Source organism: Gadus morhua, chromosome 12 (assembly GCF_902167405.1).
Source record: "Gadus morhua chromosome 12, gadMor3.0, whole genome shotgun sequence".
Taxonomy (NCBI): Eukaryota; Metazoa; Chordata; class Actinopteri; order Gadiformes; family Gadidae; genus Gadus; species Gadus morhua.
Window position 1 is genome coordinate 28756780 of NC_044059.1, and position 22664 is coordinate 28779443.

General features: G+C 47.0%; 1 protein-coding gene across 2 annotated transcripts in view; it reads right to left on the reverse strand.

The window, feature by feature from the left end:
• Window positions 1-17484, reverse strand: part of LOC115556086 (low-density lipoprotein receptor-related protein 8) — a 52495-nt gene extending 35011 nt beyond the window's left edge. For both annotated transcript variants that reach the window (XM_030373209.1, XM_030373208.1), the window contains exons 1-2: window positions 17269-17484; window positions 16103-16228 (exon numbers count right to left, since the gene is read on the reverse strand). In XM_030373209.1, coding sequence (XP_030229069.1) covers window positions 16103-16228; window positions 17269-17335 — 193 coding nt within the window. In that variant the 5' untranslated portion in view covers window positions 17336-17484. The remainder of the gene's footprint in view (window positions 1-16102; window positions 16229-17268) is intronic.
• Window positions 17485-22664: the final 5180 nt, after the last annotated feature.

A 22664-nucleotide genomic window follows, 5' to 3' on the forward strand; every position in this document is an offset into this window, starting at 1 on the left:
TGCTAGCGAGTCCTTCGGTTTTTTGCAGATAGCCGTGAGACGTCCTCATCATCACACCTCACCCTCCCTCCTTACTGAATAGGGCCCAACACAATGCCTTTACCTTTAGAGCACAACGGCGCCTCATTCGCATCATCCCAAATATCTTTCTATCTGTGCTGAAAGTACGCGGCGCGCAGCCACAATGGCTGCATGGCGGCCAAGGCTATTATGTGGAGCACAAAGCAGACAGTGTGGGAATGGGGGGGGGGGGGGCTAATGGCTGCAGAGCAGATCAAACATGTATTAGAGACATGTGTTGTAACTGGCGTCTAGCTGCCAGTGGTTGGTATTGGGGTCGTTCCCTTAGTTTAAACAAGCCTTAAAGTACACTGTGCTTTGAGGAGTGTGGAAACACAAACAAGCCCACCTTTAGGCTTTGACTTTTACTGATTGTACGTTTTGGAAACAATTTGTGGTTTCAACTGATGAAGCATATTGATCAGCAGTGTGCAAAGTGTTAAAGTGTTTGTTTGTGACCCTGCGATAGACTTAGCATCCAATTCAGACCATCTGTCTTCTAACTCCAGGTTTGCCTGCCAGACTGACCGGTGGTTTAAGAAGAAGACGGCTGGAATGCATCACGATGTCGCAATGTCAATCCGGCACACCAATACCCAACAACAGACAAAGAAATCCATCGTATTCATGCGGCATTGAAAATGAGACCGATCTTCACTCTGGGGGAAAAGCTTTGTCTGTTCATCTGTTGTGCACACACAGGCTTGCCTCCTCTTTTCTTGGAATCCTAAGATCTTAATTGTATTACTTGGGGGCCCGGGGCCAGTTGATCCCTCTAACCTGATAAAGACGGCAAGGAAATGGAATTTTGTTGTTGTTGTTTTTTTAAAACAGAGCACCTGCACTAATCCCTATAGGACCGAGCCCCCCCCCCCCCCCGCCGGCGACAGGTCACATGGGGTGCAGGTGGCTAACAGAAGAGTTTTTGGAGGGTAACCATGGCAACGGAGGAGAAACAGTCACAGCGGCAGGAGGGGAACAAACAATGCCTCACGTCCCCTGCTACGGGCCGACATGGGCGATCGCAACCCTCAATGAGACAAAACCAGGCCAGCACGGAGAGAAGGGGAGACCTCTGGTTGAGGGAATACCGTTCCCTTCACACACAGGACAGCAGACAGATGTACAAACTGAGGGGAATGATCGAAAACGGTAGGGAGATCCTCTAGCCAGACGGCCAACACAGTCAATCACTACTCTGCTCGACAACATGACGAGGAGTCAGAGGGGCAACAGGAATCCTTTTGATCAGTTTACCGACCGCCTAGCATGCGTGACATGGATGGATAAATGTCACAACATCACATCCTCCTAACTTTGGCCCGTAAAAAAACCCGGCGGTTTATGAACGCCATTGCGGCCTGCCATGTGCGTCACGCTGGCTCGACTGTCGGCAGCCAGGTGCATCACATGCTTCAGAAATGAAACCTCCTGCTGACCCCGCCCGCAGCCTCACCCTCTCACGCTGTCGCCCTCTCACCCTCTCACGCTGTCACCTCCTCCTCTGCTCATGAGGACGAGGTAAAGTTAGGGTTAAGAGATATCTCCTCCCTACTCTGGAGTGCTTTCTGAATGTGTCACAACACTGACACACTTTCACCATAGCTTCTGATTCTGTCGCATCACATGGACTCACTACAGGGTAACGCACACTTGATCACCTGCTAGAACATTTCCCAGAGGTAGTCAAGCACCATCTACATGCAAGGAAGCCATGGGACCATTTAGGATTTCTAACACGGACGCATTTCAAGAAGTACTCACAGTTAAGACAATGAGGTGCTGGCAGAAGGGTCCTGGCAGCCCAGCTGTTTCAGAGCAGGGAGCAGACACAGCTGTGCAATGCTAACCGACCAAGCTCACACACAGCGTGTATCGACTCAGTTTATGAATGAATTGAATTGCTCTTCTGAAGGAGCCGCTGACAAGGGAAAATGTATTTTCTCTGGCATTACGAGGTCGACTGAGTGTTACATTGTTATGCTTTCTGCAGTAGTACAGTTCACTTCACCAGCAGAGAGGTAAAGCTTGCCTTTGTTTCCACCAAAACAAGGCCTGGAGGCCGTAGCTCGCAGAGCTTCTTCTCTCACCAACCTTCTGGGTTATTTAGGGATCTGTCCTAAGGATAGACTATACAGAAAACGATGCGGATGCGATGCGAAGACCACTGCGTGTTTGTTTGTGCTTTTGTTAATGCAGTTACTAGATTAATAGCGGTATTTCAACTACTTTTCCCTTCTAATTCACTATTCTGTCTGTTCCAGCCAAGGCCGCCTTAATGCACAGGCTGACCTGGGCTGAAGCTCCGGGGCCTACGACGGTCAGGGGGCCTACCATGAGCTGCAGTAAAAAAATAAATAATAATGATTATAATTATATACTGGCCCATGATAGGCCCCCCGATCGGCGTAGGCCGCAGACAACGTGATTTGTTGTTTGGGGCTTACAAAGATCAGAGGCCTATCATGAGCTGAGAAAAAAGAGGGCCACTAGTGGTAGCTGGGCCCAGTGGCCCGTTGACCCCACAGTCACAGTCGCCCCCCCCCCGTCCCCGTCAGGCCTGGTTCTAGTGTGCTGCGGGGCCTTATACTGGATGCCTGGACTCTCCTCATGGTTAACCGGCCAGCACCCCCCTGGAAGGACGGGTCCCCTACTATGCGTTTATCCTTAAGATTTCTTCCTTGCAGATTCAAGGGAGTTTTTTTCTTGCCCTTGTGGGGGCTTGGGGTCAAGGGGGGTGTCATCGATATTTGGCCTGTTAAACCCTTTAGTTTAGTTTAGTTTAGTTTGAGACTGTAATTGCGATTAATTGAATTGAATGTCTATAAAACTTTAAATGGAGCACTATTAGAGCAGAGGTCTGATGAGAGGCCTGGAGGGCCCCCCTCCCAGGGTGACAGAGGAGGGGGGTGCTGGTCCCGGCATCCCCCCCCCCCCTCAAAGCTCCTCAATGAGATCACAGGATATGGGGCTTCCGATGTGTGCCAAAGTAAAGCCCCCCTAATAAGCTCACCACGCCCCCCCCTAATGGTTATTTAGTGAAACAGCCATCTTTAGCTGCTCAGTGTTTTCCATCTCGTTACACGGAGCGGTACTTCCTGTATGGAGGAGGAGGAGGCAGCGGGGGCGGCTTATGGGCTCAGAGCCATCGATTCACCCTCGCCATGTTAGACAGGCACTGGAACGCGCCCAAAGGGAAAGGCAGAGACACAGAGAGAGGCACCGAGGAGCACAGACGGAGACACAAGGTGCGCTCCATCCGAACGGATTTTAACCACGTATTCAGAAAACCTGCAAAAACAAAATGCAGATTTATGAGCCGCCCAACGCTGCCGTTATGCAAATATTAGGAGTGGGTTGATTGAGATAGGCAGCAGAGTCGCTGTATAGCGCCGTCGGAGAAGAAAGGGGTGCAGCGCGAGGATCTAATGAAACGAGTGCCAGTCAAACCTCAAACAAAGGAGGGCACGACGGGAAGGGGAAACAGAGAGGCTTGAACCTCTAATATGACAGCGAGGTGCTCTGTGCGCCGTCAATTAACGCAGAGTACGCTTCCTTTCTCCTTATTCGCGTTAACCTTTTGACGATAAACAAACTTTTATTCCACCTCAAGCGTCAACATTCTTTGTTTCAAGATTTTTTTTTCCAGAATCGTCTGATTCCACCGAGGGTTCTAAGAACGCAAATTAAAAATATGCTGCAAAATATAAACAGAGAGACACACACATAGACAGAGGTAGAGAGAGGGGTTAAAGGTATAGGGAGGGAGGGAGAGAGAGAGAGAGAGAGAGAGAGAGAGAGAGAGAGAGAGAGAGAGAGAGAGAGAGAGAGAGAGAGAGAGAGAGAGAGAGAGAGAGAGAGAGAGAGGTTAGAGGTATAGGGAGGGAGGGAGGGAGGGAGGGAGGGAGAGAGAGAGAGAGAGAGAGGTTAGAGGTATAGGGAGGGAGGGAGGGAGAGGGGGAGAGAGAGGGGGAGAGAGAGAGAGAGAGAGAGAGAGAGAGAGAGAGAGAGAGAGAGAGAGAGAGAGAGAGAGAGAGAGAGAGAGAGAGAGAGAGAGAGAGAGAGAGAGAGAGAGAGAGAGAGAGAGAGAGACACATGTTCTCTTAATCACTCGTCTGGTTGCTAATGGCTTATTGATTGGTCGCCGGTTGTAGAGCGGCATTTCCTCACAGTGAGGCGGGGGGGGGGGTATGACACCTGCTCACTCTGGCCTGGACTGAGTTGTTCTTCCCACTCAACCCTTAACGAGGAATCAATAAGGCTCCTTATTGGTTAGGATTCATTTTTCTATGCGACTCTCTCACTCTTATCCGTTGACTCGGCCGTACATGGTCACAAACACGTTGGAATCGTGTCGTACACCAGCAGAGGTGCATGTGTTGTTTAACTAGACTGTGTGCGTGCGTGTGTAATGCATTCTGTTCTTGCCAAAGCTGGCCATGGCATGGATAGTAGCCCACCATTAAACCATCTCCTGTGTGTGTGTGTCCCAGTTCATGGTGTGAGGGGAAGTGATTAAATGTGTGATCGGAAAGGAGATCCTTCCCACTGCACTGCTGAGGTGCCTCACAAGAGAAGGTGCTGGTAGATATTGAGTCTGATGGCAGCCCTGCAGCGACTGAGTGGAGTGAAGTTCACAAAAATAAATAGTTGTATTTTTGAGAGAAATAAAGATAGAGATAGAGAAACAGCATAGAGAAATATAGATAGATAGATAGATAGATAGATAGATAGATAGATAGATAGATAGATAGATAGATAGATAGATAGATAGATAGATAGATAGATAGATAGATAGATAGATAGATAGATATAGATAAAGAAATAGAGATAGAGAATTAGAGATATAGATAAAGATAAAGAAAGATAGAAAAAAAAAATATATATAGAGAGAGATAAAGTAATAGAGATAAAGGTAAAGAAATAGAGATAGAGAAATAGAGATCATGAGCGAATATGTGAGTGAGACAACAGGATAGGACAACAAAGACTACAGTCCAGGTAAGCGGAGATGGAGTTAAACTGTAAAACTGACAACAATGAAAGGTGCACAACGAGAGCGTTCGATAGGTCGATGGATCAATAGATAGATCGATCAATCTTATCCACCCCTTCAATCTATCCTAATGTTACAACCAGATACGGGTGATCTGCGTGGAGGAGGATGAGGACGGACAGAGATATACATGTCTGAGCCGCGGTGGTGATGAACAAAGACAGCACGATCCTCTCCTGAGAGCAGTGAAGCCGAGGCCACGCTTTACCGGCGCTTCAGGGAACGATCGCAGCGGCAATAAACGCACTCGCTGTTTATGAGCGCCTCGCCTGAAGAGAGACGGGAACGAAGAGAGGAGAGGAGATTGGAGATAAAATCAGCAGAGGCATGAGATCTGGGAGAAAGCTGTAACAAAGGAAATCCAGCGGAAGTCAATGTGCATGGTATCAGGATCAGAGGCCAATGGCATCCTGCTCATTCTCCTTCATTTATTTAAATTTCACTGTAGGCATCAATGTCCTCCAATACGGCTCTTCTTTCTAGAACAGAGATGTGCAGAAAGAAGACGAAAATAAAAGGCCTATGAGAACGCTCTATGTTGATCATAACAAGCCTATATATGATGTTGACCATAACAAGCCTATGAGGTCGATCGTAACAAGCCTAATGATGTTGATCAGAAATTCAATGAAATAATTACACAAAATAATTATACATGAAGTTGAACATCATATTTATAGATTGTATTTGTCCGGCAAAATGTTTACCATGAATGCACTTTGTGTTTCTTATCATCTCCCCTTTCCTTTATATCCCATTATTCATTTTAGTAGCCTACCGTCTCTCGTGTTGTTTCATATAATTTTTTCATTATAATTACATTACATTTCCAAATTGTAGCACGCTCAGCTGATCACGGACCCCAGGGGTAACCCATCCATTTACTCGAGCTGATAGAAGGTTTTTTCAGAACAGCACAGAGGTTAACGAAAAATATTCCCACATTTTGCCAAAGTAAGTGCTTTGGTCAGTCAAGTGTTCTCCATCTCAACTCGATTTAGGACCATCTATAAATACACTACCTGCAGTCGAGCATACAATTAACCATCGCTATACAATTCAGTGAGGACGAATAACTCGCGAAATGAAGGGAGATCTTTTCTTGTTTGAACGAGAAATTGTGGATGAATGCAAGAACAAAATGGTCTCTAGGGCACAACTGATATTTTGCGGAATTCTTTGTAGCAAAAAATAAAACAAAACTCATGCGGATACCCCAGAATCTGACCCACCGAGGCGACTGTAGAGTCGACATCGTCGGTTTTTGACAATCGACCAAACCATAAAAAAATGAATCTATTCCATGCCCGCGTTTCCCATTCAACACATACATGAACGACGCACCCTGCTACGCTTCCCACCACGGCCGGACTTATTCAAGACTGAAAAATTACAAACTAGTTGAACCCACACTGAGGGTGTCATATAAGGAATTCGATATCTTAGAGGAGGCATACTTAAGTCTTTGCTCTTTATTTACCAACCTCAAATCGAGCTGATCTGCACCAAATAACTGGAGGCTTCCTTCAGATTGGTTGCACCCTGAGAGTGCACTTGCAAACACACAGACACACGCACACAAACAGACACACACGGACGCACAAAAATGCTAAGAAAACCGAGAGAGCCTCACAAGGACACACTGGAACGCAAACACACGAAGAGCGAATCAGACAAGAGAGAGAAAAAGCAAACGAGGGAAAGAACAGAAAAACAAGCGGAGAACCCTCGGATTCTGAAGACAATGCTCGCTGGCATACGCGGACTGAGTGGCAGAAACTCAAGCGCGCGCACAAAAGACTCAAGTTTAATTACAAGAACAGAAAGGAGAGAGCCGCCATGACAGGTCGCAGGCCGCTCTCCCAGTAGCTCTGATGGCAGGGAGATACAGGGCATTGTGGAACAACCAGGCGGGCCAAACAGCTAATGGCCTGGCTGGGTCCACCGTGAAAACGCAGCGCTGCAGTGTCCAACCCACTCAGCCCCCAGCCCTAACAGACCACCACAGGCTCACATGCCTGGGAGGGAACTGAGGTGCTGGGAGAGAGAGAGCGAGAGGAGAGAGTGTAGGAGGAGAAATGGGAGAACTAATGAATCTGTGAGAGAGTGACTCAGTGCCCATCGTTGTTGTTGTGTCGTGTGTGCGCGTGCGTGTGCGTGTGTGCGTGTGCGAGTAGTGCCGACCCATCCAACAGCAAATTCTGCGTCAATTGGGCCAAACGTTACTGAAAGAGTTTTGCTCTCTCACTACGTTAAGGATCCTCACTTGGTCGGTCTGGTGGCTTCACAACACAATAGTACAATCCCGTATTTTGGAAAGTAAAGACGCAGCTTCCATTCTGATTTGACAAACCAGAACTGTCGCTGTGGCTTATTATTCAGATTGGCACAGAGGAAGATTTAACAAACACAAACATATCAAAGAAGAAATTCTGGGCCTTTAAGGGATTTGCATTCGAGTGATCGAGTTCCTATTGACGCCACGATGTAAAGCCCATATGCTCATTTACATAAGAGGTTTCAAGTAAAAGATAGCCTTGTTAAAAAATAAACATTGGCGTCATTCCATAACTGACAACAAGGAAGAGGTCGAACGATGTACTCTCGGTCCATGAACGGCATTCAAAGCCTCGAAATGAATTTCTTGTTGCTTGTTTGCTATAAGGTATTTTTTTTAAATACGGCACCAACCAACTCGCCACAGTTAATCGGAGAATTGGTTATAAGCACACTTGCTTCAACGTATGCACACAATGTAAAGAATGGAGGCACTCCTAGGGACAGGGCTCACGTGGAGGCCCATTCAGAACAGACACGTGGAGACACATCATATCTCACAAGCCCACGTACTGACCAGTGCATCTGACCACTTCATCTGACCACTTCATTTACAACACGCAGTACAGAAAGCTACTTCACTTGTGCCTCCAATGTTCAGGCCAGTGGTCATCGGAGGCTTGATGCTGAACGTCTCTCTCTGCTCTAGAATCCACTTAGGTTATCCCAGCGTGTGTGAGCCAAACATCTGTACTCACGGTATGGACATTTGTGCCTGCACTGCTTAGCTACACACCTGAATTGCTACGCTATATTTCCTTGATTCTGACAAAGTGCAAGAGGCATGTCTTGCCACTGCATCACCTCAAGCAATAACACACACAAACGCAGACTGACAAATACAGACCGGGGACATTCAAACGTTCACCTCAGCAAGGCAGCAGCCGTCAGCATCCTCATGTAAGAATGTCCTTGCGTGTCTGTGTGTGTAAAAGGTGCTTCCTGTCACAGACTGGCTTGTATGGCCGCAGGTCACATGGGGCAGAATGCCGTTTACTGGGTGCCCCAAACGTTTGCACCGCCATCCGATTGCTTTGAGCCTTACCGGTGGATTTTATTTTGCCTAGTCAAAATAAAATACACTTAAGCCAAGCAACACATTTCTTTCTCAAACGGTTTCCAACAGTCAGCCAAAGCAGCAGTGCGATGCCCATGTTAACACTGAATCTAAACTAGGAACTGGACACGTGAGAGTGTGTGAGGGGAGGCAGATGGAGGCAGAAGGTACGAAGAGGACAAACACGACACCTTCTACAGTTTGGTTTCCTCGCCAAACAGTGGCAGCCCATCGTCCGTAACGCAGCGGTGGGGGAAGGTGGACAATATGGTGGTGGTGGTGTTGGTGGGGGTGGTGGTGGTGGTGGGGGTGGGGGTGGTGGTGGTGGTGGTGCTGGTGGTGGATCCAAGTGGACTCTGTCAACGGTGACAGTCACAAGCTCCGTCAGTGAGATCAATGGTATTTAGAGCCATCAAAATGTTAACCCATGGAGATTTATGTGTTTTTATTTTTAAGGAGAGCCTATTTGAAATAATCAATAGCAACCTAATCTCTCACAATATAATTGAAACATATGACGTTGTTGCCCAGATAACAGGCTCATCCGTCATCAGGAATCGCGTCTTTGTGACGTTTGAGCCCGTAAGCAGTGAGCCTAGGCCTCAGACATTAAGGTCAGGAGGACGGTTTCTCGGGAGGAGGGTTCCTCTCCTCTCCCTGATGGCTGGACTGGAGCTGGGCTGCTGGGCGTGTGAATCACTACTGCTCAGGCTCAAAGAATAAAGCCGGGAACACATCGGTCAAATAAAACATCCTCAAATCAGACTGCAGAATAACTGCCCGCGGCGACCATAAACAACACAAAATATAAAAATATAAATGCAGCATACATCATTTTTTTATGGATTGAAAAAAAATAAAAGTTCTTGGGATTGTCTCTAGGTCTCCTCGGGCTCCATCTGTCCCTCTCGCCCCACTTCTGATTCCTCTGATTCCTCCGATTCCTCTCTCTCCCAGCCTTCCTCTCCATGCCGTCCTCACTACGTTGCTTTCCTCTCTCCTCCATCCATCACCTCGCTGATGACAAACGGTCGCTGAGTGAATCGGGGTCACAACAGGCAACGCGTCGCAAATCTCGCCTTTCAGGGCCGCAAGCAACCGATACATTTATTAAAGAAAGAAATGCATCCGTTGCGCACTCATAATCCTTCTACACACAAACACACTTTGCACATCTGGCTCTCTGTTCCACGTGCCCGCAGCTCTGCATGGCCAGATGTCTCTGATTCTAGAGGTCAATGCACACATACACCTCTGCTCTCTCCTCATCCTCAGGTTCACACGAGGAAGGTCTGCAAACACACACACCTGCACGCGCCTGCAACCCCCCTAGTCCCTTGTTCCCCTGCACTGTTTTAAAAATAGCGTTTCCCCTTCACGAAAGACGACATAATGAGGAGTTGCTGCACACACCCACGTCCACTCTCTGCTGAGCAGACAGCGAAAAGCAGACTTGCATGCACGCACGCACGCACACACGCAGAGAGACGACAAAGGTATGCAGATGAAAATGAACAAATGAACAATCAACTTCAAACCTTTTATACAAACCACGAGTTTATCTACCACACAGCGTGGAGAATACAGAGATGCAGCTAAAAAATCAACTCTGCAATCAATCAGTCTATAGAAAATAAATGACCAATCGGGTTCAAATGTCGGCGATATATGTATATAGTAAATTGTCATACATGTTAGCAAATGCCCATACAAAGTTAGTATGGCAAAAAGGAAACAGAAAGTAGCTGGAGTACCGGCAGGAAGCCAGCAGGCTTGTCCGATAGGTCAATAAGTTACGGCCATAAACTGTGGTCTACTCTTATCGTTTATACGCTCATTGAAGGGACACATCCATGGACGTCTCCACGCTGATGCAGAATTGATTTTTAGATAGCAAATCATGTCTGCACAACCGAAGCTAGGCGGGCCCCAGCACCCCTCACAGGCAAGGATGCAAACCAAGCAAGGCAAGCCTTTCTCTGTGGCTTCTCATGTGCTGCTTCCACTCTCCACCATCAACCAGCTCAGTAAAGCTCTTCAACACACCTCATGCTGTTCAGACAAAAGGCCTTCAGGGAGGGAGAGAGTGAAAGATGGGAGTGACCAAACTTAATCGTGTGTGTCAAGACTGTGTTGAGGGAATCGTTGTTTCCCCCACAAAGATAAACTCACCAACTCCCTCTATACCTTCATCCATGCACATGAAGACGCTCATATTTGTAAACACAATACAGAGGAGAAAAAACACAAATCATATCATAAAATCCTGACGGTTTGAACATAAAACTGGTGTATAAATATACCAGTTTTAACAAAGAACACGCCTCCTCCTACACCAGTCAGAAAGATGCATGTTCACAAAGACACATTATAAAAAGATGGCCAAACAAACACACCTCTTGTATAGTACAACCTCAGCTTTTATGGATTTTGAGGCAAACTAAAGGAAACATGAGAGCAGGTCCATGATTCACGGTTTATTTGCCCGAGGTCTATGCTTCCTACTACTACTACGAACGCACGCACGCGCGCGCGCACGCACGCACGCACACGCACACACACACACTTTTACAAAGAGAAGTAGCTGCTGTACGGAGGATCAAGCCTTTTATTCCAGAAGATATCATGCAAAAAAAAACTCAGAAGCAGGCGTAATGACCAAGAGGTCAATGCGCTCCAGGTAATGCAACCAGCTTAAAGAAAAGACACGCAAAGACGCAAGCGCCTTGTGGGACACTCGTTCTGGGGGGCTGGGGTGTGTGAAGCCCATTGCAGCGTTGATAAGCATGGCCGTCTATATGCTGTGTATGAAGCTACGCTCACGCCTAGCTAATGTGACTGGTGTTTTTGGGTGTGGAAGGACCTGGACACACACACCTGCTCTGTACAGCCCCGTACACTTTGATGGGGAAAAAGTGGGTTCGCGCATTCCCCCTAACTCTTACCAATTTGATTCAGTGCAGATGAGGTCTGGGCCCTTTTCTAACAGGAAGAGAGTGTGTCATCTTCAATTATAGAGTTTCAGAAGAATGGAGAAGTGAATGAATCAAGAAGAGCAGCGTGCAGTCTTTGTTAGAGTAGGGGACCGACAACACACTCTCCCACTCTCTACTCACCACCCTCTAGTCTCTACTCTATTTTTAAGGGTAAATTCCCATGCAGTCTGCTGGGAGAAACAGCGCAAGCTTTTCTTCCAGTTGATTAATTTCAATGGTTTGTGTGATGAGTCCGGGATTAAACACGCCTCTGGTATGAAGACAAGCACACTCGATGCCGGAGCGCAGCCTTTGCCCCTAAAACAGGGAATGCTGCGTTGAGAGAGCCAGAAAAGCTTTCTGACACCGTTGGTTAAAGGCCGTCTGTTCCGATTTGTCCTCACCTTCCCCTCCTCTGGTCAATACCATCCTGGAACAAGAGTCACTTTAAGTAGTTGCCTTTTTACAAAATAACCTTCCCCCCCTAGGGACATTTAGCCGGGTTATATGTGCTTCAAATTCAGGCACTGATCTCCACCCATAATAAGTGCTTTATTGCATGTTATAATATATCAACCCAGTTCTATGTATTTAGAGAACATTCTATTCATGCGGCAGGAACAGAGTGTGTAGGCAGTGTGTGCCTACTTTTCTTTAGCATCACCAGGTGAACACTGCTGTTCTGATCACTCACATCACTGAACATAAAACACTGTATTATTTAGTAATACAGTTTGTAATACTGTAATAATTAAATATACATGCATTCCAACTCAAAGTTGAATCGACGTAAAAATGTTTCTTTAAATAAATAAATATGAACTTTGCAAAACCAATGTAATGTGATAAATAAATAAAGGTATATTATGTAACTGGCACGGAGATAAGTGAATTTTATTATTTATTAATTCATTATTACATTGTGCCTAATATTTATCAGCCCCTAAAATCCAGTGTCGGTTTGGCTCAAGCAAATGTTCATGCTGCTTTCTCCGTTGTGTTAGCATTTGCATCGAGGCTCACAGAGAAAGTGTTGCCGCTGTCCTCTTAGGGAGAACTGGGGACACAGCAGTAGAGGGACGTGTGATGAGTGGAACTCATGTGTAATGAAGCGTTCCTCCGCTGCAGCTGTGAGCTGCCAGATGCTAATTCCCGACCCGCTAGCCTCCTTAGCATTTTGGCTTCTTGTTTAAGTACAGCAAGTCGATGCCAAAAGTGAAAAACCTGGCAGACAAGCAGGGCTGTCCACTGCCAGCAGGCCATCGCAAAATCATTGGACAGGAGCTAAGAGCAAGGCAGGGCTGACCCTATAAACAATTGGCTTGTGCTTTTATTAGATGCATTAAAAAAAAAAACATGCTCAACCATCTTTCCATTGTTTTCAGTGTCCAAAATCGCACTTGGACTTCAAATGTGCTGCCACAAACCAGACGTCCTGGTAGACGGGGCCGAGTGCGTGTTCATTGTAAGCAGAGAACAATCCAGTGAATCAATCATTCACTTTCATTTCATGTGATTCAAAACAAACAACAGCAGCTTCAGCGCCCGCAATGGAAGATTAAACCCAATAGCCTCACCCCGCAGAAAAGGTGCATCAAAGCAGAAATTACTTGCATTTTAGGACCATAACATCCAATTTAATGTTGGATCCATTCATGTTGTTATTTGGCTCGATAACAGTTGAACGTACTTTAATTGCTTAGATTGTAATCCCAGGCTCTACTGGATCGGTTGCGTTTCGTTGCCATCAGCTGTCGTCGACATCGACTCACAGCTGTTATTCGCTCCACTGGGAGAATCACCAACGCCTCTTGCAGCGACAGATACGGCCTCATTTATGGTCAGTTGATGGTTGTCGTAGTGTTCAACCCGGAGGACGGATGCTGGTGAACTGTCGTATGGATGCAGAACGTCCAGCGTCGTGGAGCAACTTCAGTGGACCTCCTACCACCTACCTCCTACCTCCTATCACCTGACCTCCTACCTCCTCACCTCCTACCTCCTCACCTCCTACCCCCACACCTCCTACCTCCTCACCTCCTACCTCCTCACCTCCTACCACCTAATCTCCTATAACCTGACCTCCTACCTGCTCACCTCCTACCTGCTCACCTCCTACCTCCTCACCTCCTACATCCTCCTCACCTCCTCACCTCCTACCACGTCACCTCCTACCTCCTCACCTCCTACCACCTGACCTCCTATAACCTGACCTCCTACCTCCTCACCTCCTACCTCCTCACCTCCTACCTCCTCACCTCCTACCTCCTCACCTCCTACCACCTCACCTCCTACCTCCTCACCTCCTACCACCTGACCTCCTATAACCTGACCTCCTACCTGCTCACCTCCTACCACCTCACCTCCTACCTCCTACCCCCTCACCTCCTACCCCCTCACCTCCTATCACCTGACCTCCTACCACCTCCCCTCCTACCGCTTACCCCCTCACCTCCTACCACCTCACCTCCTACCTCCTCACCTCCTACCCCCTCACCTACTACCTCCTACCCCCTCACCTCCTACCTCCTTACTATGGTCTTGGTGTTGTGTGTTGGACAGGGGTCAGTGGGGAGGATACAAAATATATCCAGAGGTGGGAAGTAGCCAAGTACAAATACTTTTTTTCTGTACTTCAGTACAGTTCTCTGGTATCTGTACTTCACGTCAGAATATTTTAGCTAATATTTTTCAGACAACTTCATGCTGCCTTCATTTGAACACATATCTCTTTTTCTCTACTTCTAACATTTTCAAACGAGGATTGTTACTTTAGTTTTAAAGCATTTCAAAGGAATAAGCGTTTATTTTTTATTTTGCATCATTGCTCCCCCTCTCAACATCAAGACCGATTCAGCCTAAATGGACAAGACCACGACACATCAGAAACAGGATCCCTTCGTGTGTCGATCGGATACCGACATCAACATGATGTGTTTACAACGCATCAAAGATGTCGGCTGAGGCAATATCAACACAAGAGTGGAAAGCAGAAAGAAGTTGGAATGCAATACAGAGACAAGAAGAGAAACGTCAGAAGCAGCCACACTCGAAGCCCAAGTCGGGGGAAAGGTGCACGATAGAAACGAATGTGTTGTCTTGTGCCAGCCTAAAAAGATTTAGGTGATCCTGTAGAGATGAGGGAATTTCTAACAAGAGTTTAAGGCTTCAGTAGACCAGAAGTGTGCTTTCGTTTTGATTATAATGGGGAAAGGCAAGAATACAAAAACCACCAACTGAATCCAGACGTCTGTCCAGCTGTGTATCCCACTGACACACACATCCTGTGTGTGTGTGTGCGTGTGTGTGTGTGTCTGTCTGCAGGTGTTTTTCCATAATGTGTCTTTGTAAGGTTCATCAGTTTGACTCACCTTAGGGTACCTCCCTGTGTGTGTGTGTGTGTGTGTGTGTGTGTGTGTGTGTGTGTGTGTGTGTGTGTGTGTGTGTGTGTGTGTGTGTGTGTGTGTGTGTGTGTGTGTGTGTGTGTGTACCTACCTCTGTGCATTGAACCAGACGTGTTAAAGACCCCACAGCATCAGGACACAGACAGTAGGGTGTGGAATGTGTTGCGGTTTCTCTTCTTTGTGAAGCTTTATGTAATATGAGCACTGTGATGGTGCTGGAGGAACAGCGAACGGAAGTGGAAGACAAAATCGGGAGCTTCTCCCCCGACAAACACATCCGCTCAGACGTCCGAATGACCCTTCTCATCAGCGGACAGATACTGAACACTGCTGTTAAACAACACGTCTGCTGTTAACAGGTGGGCTCCCCGTTGGCTCACCGGCTAGAGCGAGCACCATTACGGCTCAGTCCTGATCTCAGCGACCCACCCCTTCCTGTGTACCTCACTCTATCGTTAAAGCATAATGATGCAAAAATAAATCTTTAAAAAAACTAATTAAAACAGCAACATATTAATACTTGCTAGCACACCAAACAGGTTCCCGGAAGGCAGAGCTCATTAAAACATGCCCCACTGAGTATTGCCACTAAATACACATAACTACCAATAAGGCTACCCCAGACGAGCCGACACCCAGGGGTGGAGACTAGAATATCATTGGCGCACCCATTACTAATGGTCCAATCAATGCCTAATGTAGCCGTTCAAGCAATTAGCACTGGGACGAATTCAGACGCGATCCTTGCTCGGTGATTCCATTTACATGAATGCACAAAATTGATTCAAAGCAATTAGAGACGGTATCTGCCTGTGGCCGTTCATGCTCTGATGGATTCAACTCCTTACAAAAATTTTCATAAACAATTCAACAATCAACATATCCATCTGAACTACATTCCCTATAAAGATAACGCCCACGATCGTGTTCGAAATATAATCCGCTATGTATTAGCAGGATTATAGAATATTATACGAAAATAATCTCCAACGAACATTAACAACTCTTATGAGAGACTCATGACTTCTGGCGATGCGACACACGCGTCTCTGGCAGAGACGAGGGGCTTCAGATGATGCTGAGCCGTGATATACATAAAGAATTAGGGACACTCGTTACGGCGTGTGACAGGTTCTGTGATCCCATAACATCTTCATGCTTGCTCGGAGTAAAGGACAATGCTGATTCTTCCTGTGCACCGGGTTCTACTCACGGCAGCTCTCCTCGTCGCTGTTGTCCGAGCAGTCGTCGTCATCGTCGCACCTCCAGAGACTCGGGACGCACCTCCCGTTGTGACACCGGAACTGGCCCGCCTCACACTGGGACTCCTTATGCGATCCTGGTTTTGGGAAAATGCATTCGTAAGCAAATGTCAACAGAAACACATGGCCTCGTGATCCAACCTGTATGTCTAGTCGGTCCAGTAGGCCTACATTCGAGACCGAGGTTCACCAACACGCTTGCCGATGTCATCTATAATATAGATAGATTATATAGATTCATTCTATAGCATATATTGTTTATTCCACCATGGTTGAGAGCACAGAGTCGAGGGGTCACGACGCGCTGTGTGAGGTCAAACACGGCAATCAACGGACCAATTAAAAATGCATATCAACATTTGGCTTGTGGTTGCAACGGCTTGTCATTCTTATGCAGGATATCAAGCTGCCACCTGCTGTTTACTCTGCTCTGCTCCCGGAGGGGGCTTGAGGCGGTCTGCCAAGGGGAGAACTCCCTCAGAAACACAATATCAAACAAAGAGGGCATGTGGGCATCCAGCAGTCTGATACCACTGCTGCTCTTACTGGGATCCTACCAGTCCACCGTGTGGTACCACTGCTCCCCATACTGGGATCCTACCAGTAAACCGTTTGGTACCACGGCTACTGGGATCCTACCAGTCCACCGTGTGGTACAACTGCTCCTCATACTGGGATCCTACCACTGCTCCTCATACTGGGATTCCTCCACCGCTCCTCATACTGGGATCCTCCCAGCCCACCGTGTGGTACCACCACGGCTCCTCTCATACTGGGATCCTACCAGTCCACCGTGTGGTACGGCTCAACCCATACTGGGATCCTACCAGCCCACTGTGTGGTACCACGGCTCCTCATACTGGGATCCTACCACCGCTCCTCATACTGGGATCCTCCCAGTATGAGGCTCCTCTCATGTTGATTCCTGTCCCCGTTTTAGCGATTAGAAAAACAGACAACGTGCCAAACCAGGTGGAAGCTGAAAACTGCAAGTGACAACGGAATTCCAACTCTCATGAACCGAAATGTCGCCTAACGACCCGGGTTGTGCCTCACAAACACACCGGGGTCCCTCTCATTGTGATTCCAGGTTCCCCTCTGTGTGTCCGGTTCTTACCGTCAGCGGCATGAAGCTCCATCACTAACAGATGTAACAGCACCAGCTTCCCCACGTCCGTCCTCATCGTTAAATCCAAAAGCGCTTATCGCTGGATTCATCCGAAAAAGAAAACAAACGAAAGGTATCCTTGACAGCGAGAGCCGTCCGTCTCGATGCGTGTGTGATCCTCTGCTCTGCGCTCTGGCTCGGCGGCGTCTGAACCAGTGACGCCTGTGGGCGGGTTGCAGCCTGCGGTGGTTGAGTAGTGGAACCAGTAGAGGTTCATATGAGCAGCTACAGCTGTCGTGTGGGAACTTAAGCCTTCAAATTATCATATGGAGTCATGACAAGACAATATCTAAAGGATTGCTTATGTGAGGATATATTTATTCTCACATTAATCTTAGACCAGGCATATAAAAGTGCATTATTATAACCAACATATCCTTTGAGTGGCAGTGGCAAAGTAAGGTCATATATCAGATCCAGAGAGGGGTAATCACTTTGTGCGTTGGTTAATGTGGGGAAATATGTCTCTCTTCCTTGGCAGAAATGATAGAGGAGAGACAGAACGATCTCTCAGATGCCTATAGGTCTCTAATACATGCCTGTCATACGGAAATATGGTTGCCATGGTATCCACACGGCTTTTTAACCACAGGGTGTTGAGCAGTAAATCAGGTCATGGTGCAAATATTATCGTCACAGAGTCGTGCACATTCTGCTAACCCAGTTTCCATTGGTTTCAGTGACTTTTCCTTATTACATGCCAATTTTTACAGGTAACAACATACAGTATGGGCCGACCACAATCCATCAGCTGGTTGAATTAACTGCACAGTGCTGACGGTTCATCTGTTATCTGTCTGCAGGATGCTCTGTTTGGATAAAGGTTTGTCTCCTCTCTCACTTTCAGCGCCAGCCCGCCACAGAACTTAACCAGCCATTAGCAGAACTTAACCAGCCATTAGCAGAACTTAACCAGCCATTAACAGAACTTAACCAGCCATTAGCAGAACTTAACCAGCCATTATCAGAACTTAACCAGCCATTAGCAGAACTTAACCAGCCATTAGCAGAACTTAACCAGCCCGCCACAGAACTTAACCAGCCATTAGCAGAATTTAACCAGCCATTAGCAGAACTTAACCAGCCATTAGCAGAACTTAACCAGCCATTAGCAGAACTTAACCAGCCATTAACATAACTTAACCAGCCATTAACAGAACCAAACCAGCCATGAACAGAACCAAACCAGCCATGAACAGAACTTAACCAGCCATTATCAGAACTTAACCAGCCATTATCAGAACTTAACCAGCCATTAGCAGAACTTAACCAGCCATTAGCAGAACTTAACCATCCATTAACAGAACTTCACCAGCCATTAACAGAACTTAACCAGCCATTAACAGAATTTCACCAGCCGTTAACAGAACCTAACCAGCCATGAACAGAACTTAACTAGCCATTAACAGAACTTAACCAGCCATGAACAGAGCTTAACTAGCCATGACCAGAACTTAACCAGCCATGAACAGAGCTTAACTAGCCATGACCAGAACTTAACCAGCTCACTCGTTATGGCAGAAAGTGACTGATTCAGATCAGCAATTTGCTGAGGACGGAGAGAGGACTGGAGATGAAGAAGGAAGATGTGTTTGTCGGGTGAGGAGGCTGGAGAACCAGACAGGAACACGGAGGAATGTAGAGAGAGGAGAGGGGAGAGAGGAGGAGAAGGGGGAAATAGAAGATCAACAAATATTCATTCTGACAACCTCACATTTTGGTCAATACTTACTCTTGGAGTTACGACTTTGTAACTTGAAACCATATGGTCAAATACCAGAGAATATTACAAATATTTGCGTTTAAAGTCCCAATCTGGTTGCAATCATTCCATATTTCTGAAAATTCTTAACGCCTTTCTGAAGAACGACGTCATTTACTTTATTATGATGCGCTTTAGTAACCAAGACAGAGGTTGCACCTGTTTATGGTGCCAGTTGGGTCAGGCCTCTGTCAGGGAGTCAGAGCAGACTTGAGGCTCTTCCATCCATCCTCCAGCTGCCAAGCCTCCATCAGTCGCTCCGTCCTCAACCTAAGCCTCCCCATACAGGGGGAGCCAGCCTGAGCCGGATGACTGAGCACCACAGAGGGGCTTTAGCTTGCTGTTCATCTGATTAGCAGGGGGGAGATTTAACTAATCACCGCCGTAAGTGTTTTCGTCAGAATCCAAGAGTCACCCTTTTCTTTTAGGGTAATAGGTGCCTCTGCATCAGGACCATGATCTCATTAAATCTGGACCGGTGATGGGTCTGTCAGACCGGGCTGGATTACTACCCAATTGGATTAGTATCAACCAGTCAGATCCTGCCATCGCAATGACATATGAAGTGCCCTTTCCAAGGTAATATTTCCCAATAGTGAATGTTGGGACACACAATAGTGAGGGAATGAAGGTAAAGATCTCTCGCTCAAAGGGCCAGGTGTCTTAGGGTAGTCATCCCCTACATCCCTTTCTGAGCTTCTCTTTGGCCGAGGGGATTTGGTCTGGAGCCACGCTGCGTACCTGGACCGGTTCCAGCGTCATATCTGAAGGCAAAGCAGAGATGAGCTCTAGAGATTCAGGCTGGCGAGGCGGGGGCCACACAACAAATACATAAATCAATAGTCAGGCTGGTCCCATTCGATACATGACATTGTATGAGTTCCACGAGAAATAAATGCAGTTCATCTCTACTGTGTCGTACGTACAACACAACCAAACACAGCTTCATCAGAAAAGGAGAAAAATCAATGTCTGTGTCCAGAGGAATGGTTTTTCAGAGGGAGCCTCATCCTGTTTCCGTAGGGAAACTCTGACGTTAAATCACCCTCCAGCCGCTGAAGCGTACAGAACACCCAGAGAAAAAGAAGGGTTTGATGTAGCTCATACACGTGTTATTTACCAGGTTTGAAACTCAATATGAACTTAATTAAATGCCGGAGGCTCCTAACAGATGATAGCTTTTAAAAGGGCTGGTGAAGTGTGGTCTGTAATCTCGCCGGAGCAGCTGAACAAGTGTTAGAGTGGTTAATGTAATCATATAAATACAGTGGTTTGGTTGGACCTTCGGGGGCTGGGGGAGGAGATGACAGCTCGGCTGAAAAGAGAGAGAGAGAGAGAGAGAGAGAGAGAGAGAGAGAGAGAGAGAGAGAGAGAGAGAGAGAGAGAGAGAGAGAGAGAGAGAGAGAGAGAGAGAGAGAGAGAGAGAGAGAGAGAGAGAGAGAGAGAGAGAGAGAGAGAGAGAGAGAGAGAGAGAGAGAGAGAGAGAGAGAGAGAGAGAGAGAGAGAGAGAGAGAGAGAGACCAACCTTCTGATTAGGCTTGCTGTGTGGAAGTAAACCACACCACTATCCAAAGTGGAGCAGGTGTGTGTCTGTGTGCCTGTGTGTGTGTGTGTAGCGGAAAATAAATAAGAGGGAGGCGAGGGATAACACAAACACGAAGGATTGACCCAAAGATTGATACAGAGACTATTGTGCAGATTAATATTTAATTTATAAGCTGTGTGTATGTGTGTGTGTGTGTGTGTGTGTGTGTGTGTGCGTGCGTGTGTGCTTGCATGTGTACGTGTGCATGTGTACGTGTGTACGTGTGTACGTGTGTGTGTGCCTGCATCAACTGACCTATGATAGAGATGTGGAGGGCAAGATCGTGGAGGAGAGAAGCTCGTTTGGAGGACTACAGGTCAGCTCCGCTGTAGGAGGGAACAGAGAGGAAGACATGGCGAAGGAAGGAAAGAAAGGAGGGGAAACAAACAGGAACTCAACAGAGGCCGTGAGACCAGCGAACAGATCTGCAGAGAGAGAGAGACACAAAGACACGAGGTAGCAGCGTTGGGTTTAGGTCCGTCTCCGCAGGGGGTTCCGTGCCCTTATGATGACACCGCTCACAGACAGCCCCGGGGGATCAAGCACTAAGCAGATACAGTATGAAGAAGGAAGGCTGTAGCAGAAGGTGAGGGTCTGTGGGATCCCTCCTGTACTCAGTGAGACAGTCGGGGCTCGACCCCCACGCGGGCCGTGAGCCCACAAGAGGCCGTTCAAATAGGTCAAGTAAGGCTTTGGCAGAGCGGCCTTTGTCCCTCTGCCCCATGAATACCTTGAAAAGCAGCTGATCTGTGGGAACGGAACGTGGCACAGTGTGTACTCGTTCACCCAGGGTCAAATGCTGTGTTCCCTTTCTTAACTCATTTTTTTTTTTGTGCGAACTCTGGGAAAGATCTGTTAACCATAGCGAAATGTTGCCAGGATCGTTTTTCTCTGACCATTTACTTTGAACTGTAACACACACACACACACAAACAAAAATTCAACTTAAAAAAACTGCTTACCTTCAGTTCATTCAGTCCCAACCCAATGTACCCATAGAGCTACTAGAGCTAGAGAGGTATCGCCTACAAGCCGGAAGTTATCCGGCATCTATCTTTGCAGTTCTATATTCAGCCAGGGTCTCCTCGCTTGTATGCACTGTATGTATGTTATGATGGATTTGTGTTGAAGTGTGTAGGCATCGGCGTGGAAGAGTGTATTAGTGTGGCAGTGTATGGGGGTTTAAAACGTGTGTGTGTGTGTGTGTGTGTGTTGGATGAAGTCCACCATTAGTTCCACAACAATGAAGACACGACACACCGCACATAAACAGATGTGGAACGAGGCAGCTCCGGAGAGCGCTGTCGGCAGAAGAGCCCTCCGTCCCCCGGGATCCACTCACTATGCTCCGGTGCATCGTGTTTTGTTTGTGTCAGCTCACTGTTATAAAACCCGTCACATTTAACAAAATGATATTTTGTTCATTGAAAAACGTTTTAATGTACATAAAAAAGTAAAAAAAAAGTATTCGATCAGTGGAGGTGGTTAAGGTGTGTATATTTATGTAATTCTTTTGTGCCAAATAAATTGACTACTCATCATAAGCAAACGTTAAACAGAAAAATCCAAACAATCAGATCCGCTATGCCATATTATAGTAAGTAAATAATTGGATCTTAAGTAAATCAAGACTTTCTTACTACAGTCTCTAGAGACTAGAGGTCCACAGAAATGACTATTTTCAGTAGGTGCTAGCAAGACTTTTTAATGCAAGCTTTCTCGGTAGAGAAAATGACACTGATACTGGGCTGACCCACAGAACCCCTCCTGCTACACATGCTGGTGGAAGACCCAGAGGGCGGTCAGCCCCACGGATCAAGAGAGTCCTCCGGTTGGTGGACCATGAAACCTTCTACTGAAACCCGTCCAGGGAGGGTGTACAGCAGAGGAAGAGCGGGACTAATCCCTGCGGAACGACAATCTTCACCCAACGTTACTCATATCCCCCATGATGCACTGCAGTACAGGCTCACAGGGTGTGGAGTCGACAGGAGAGCC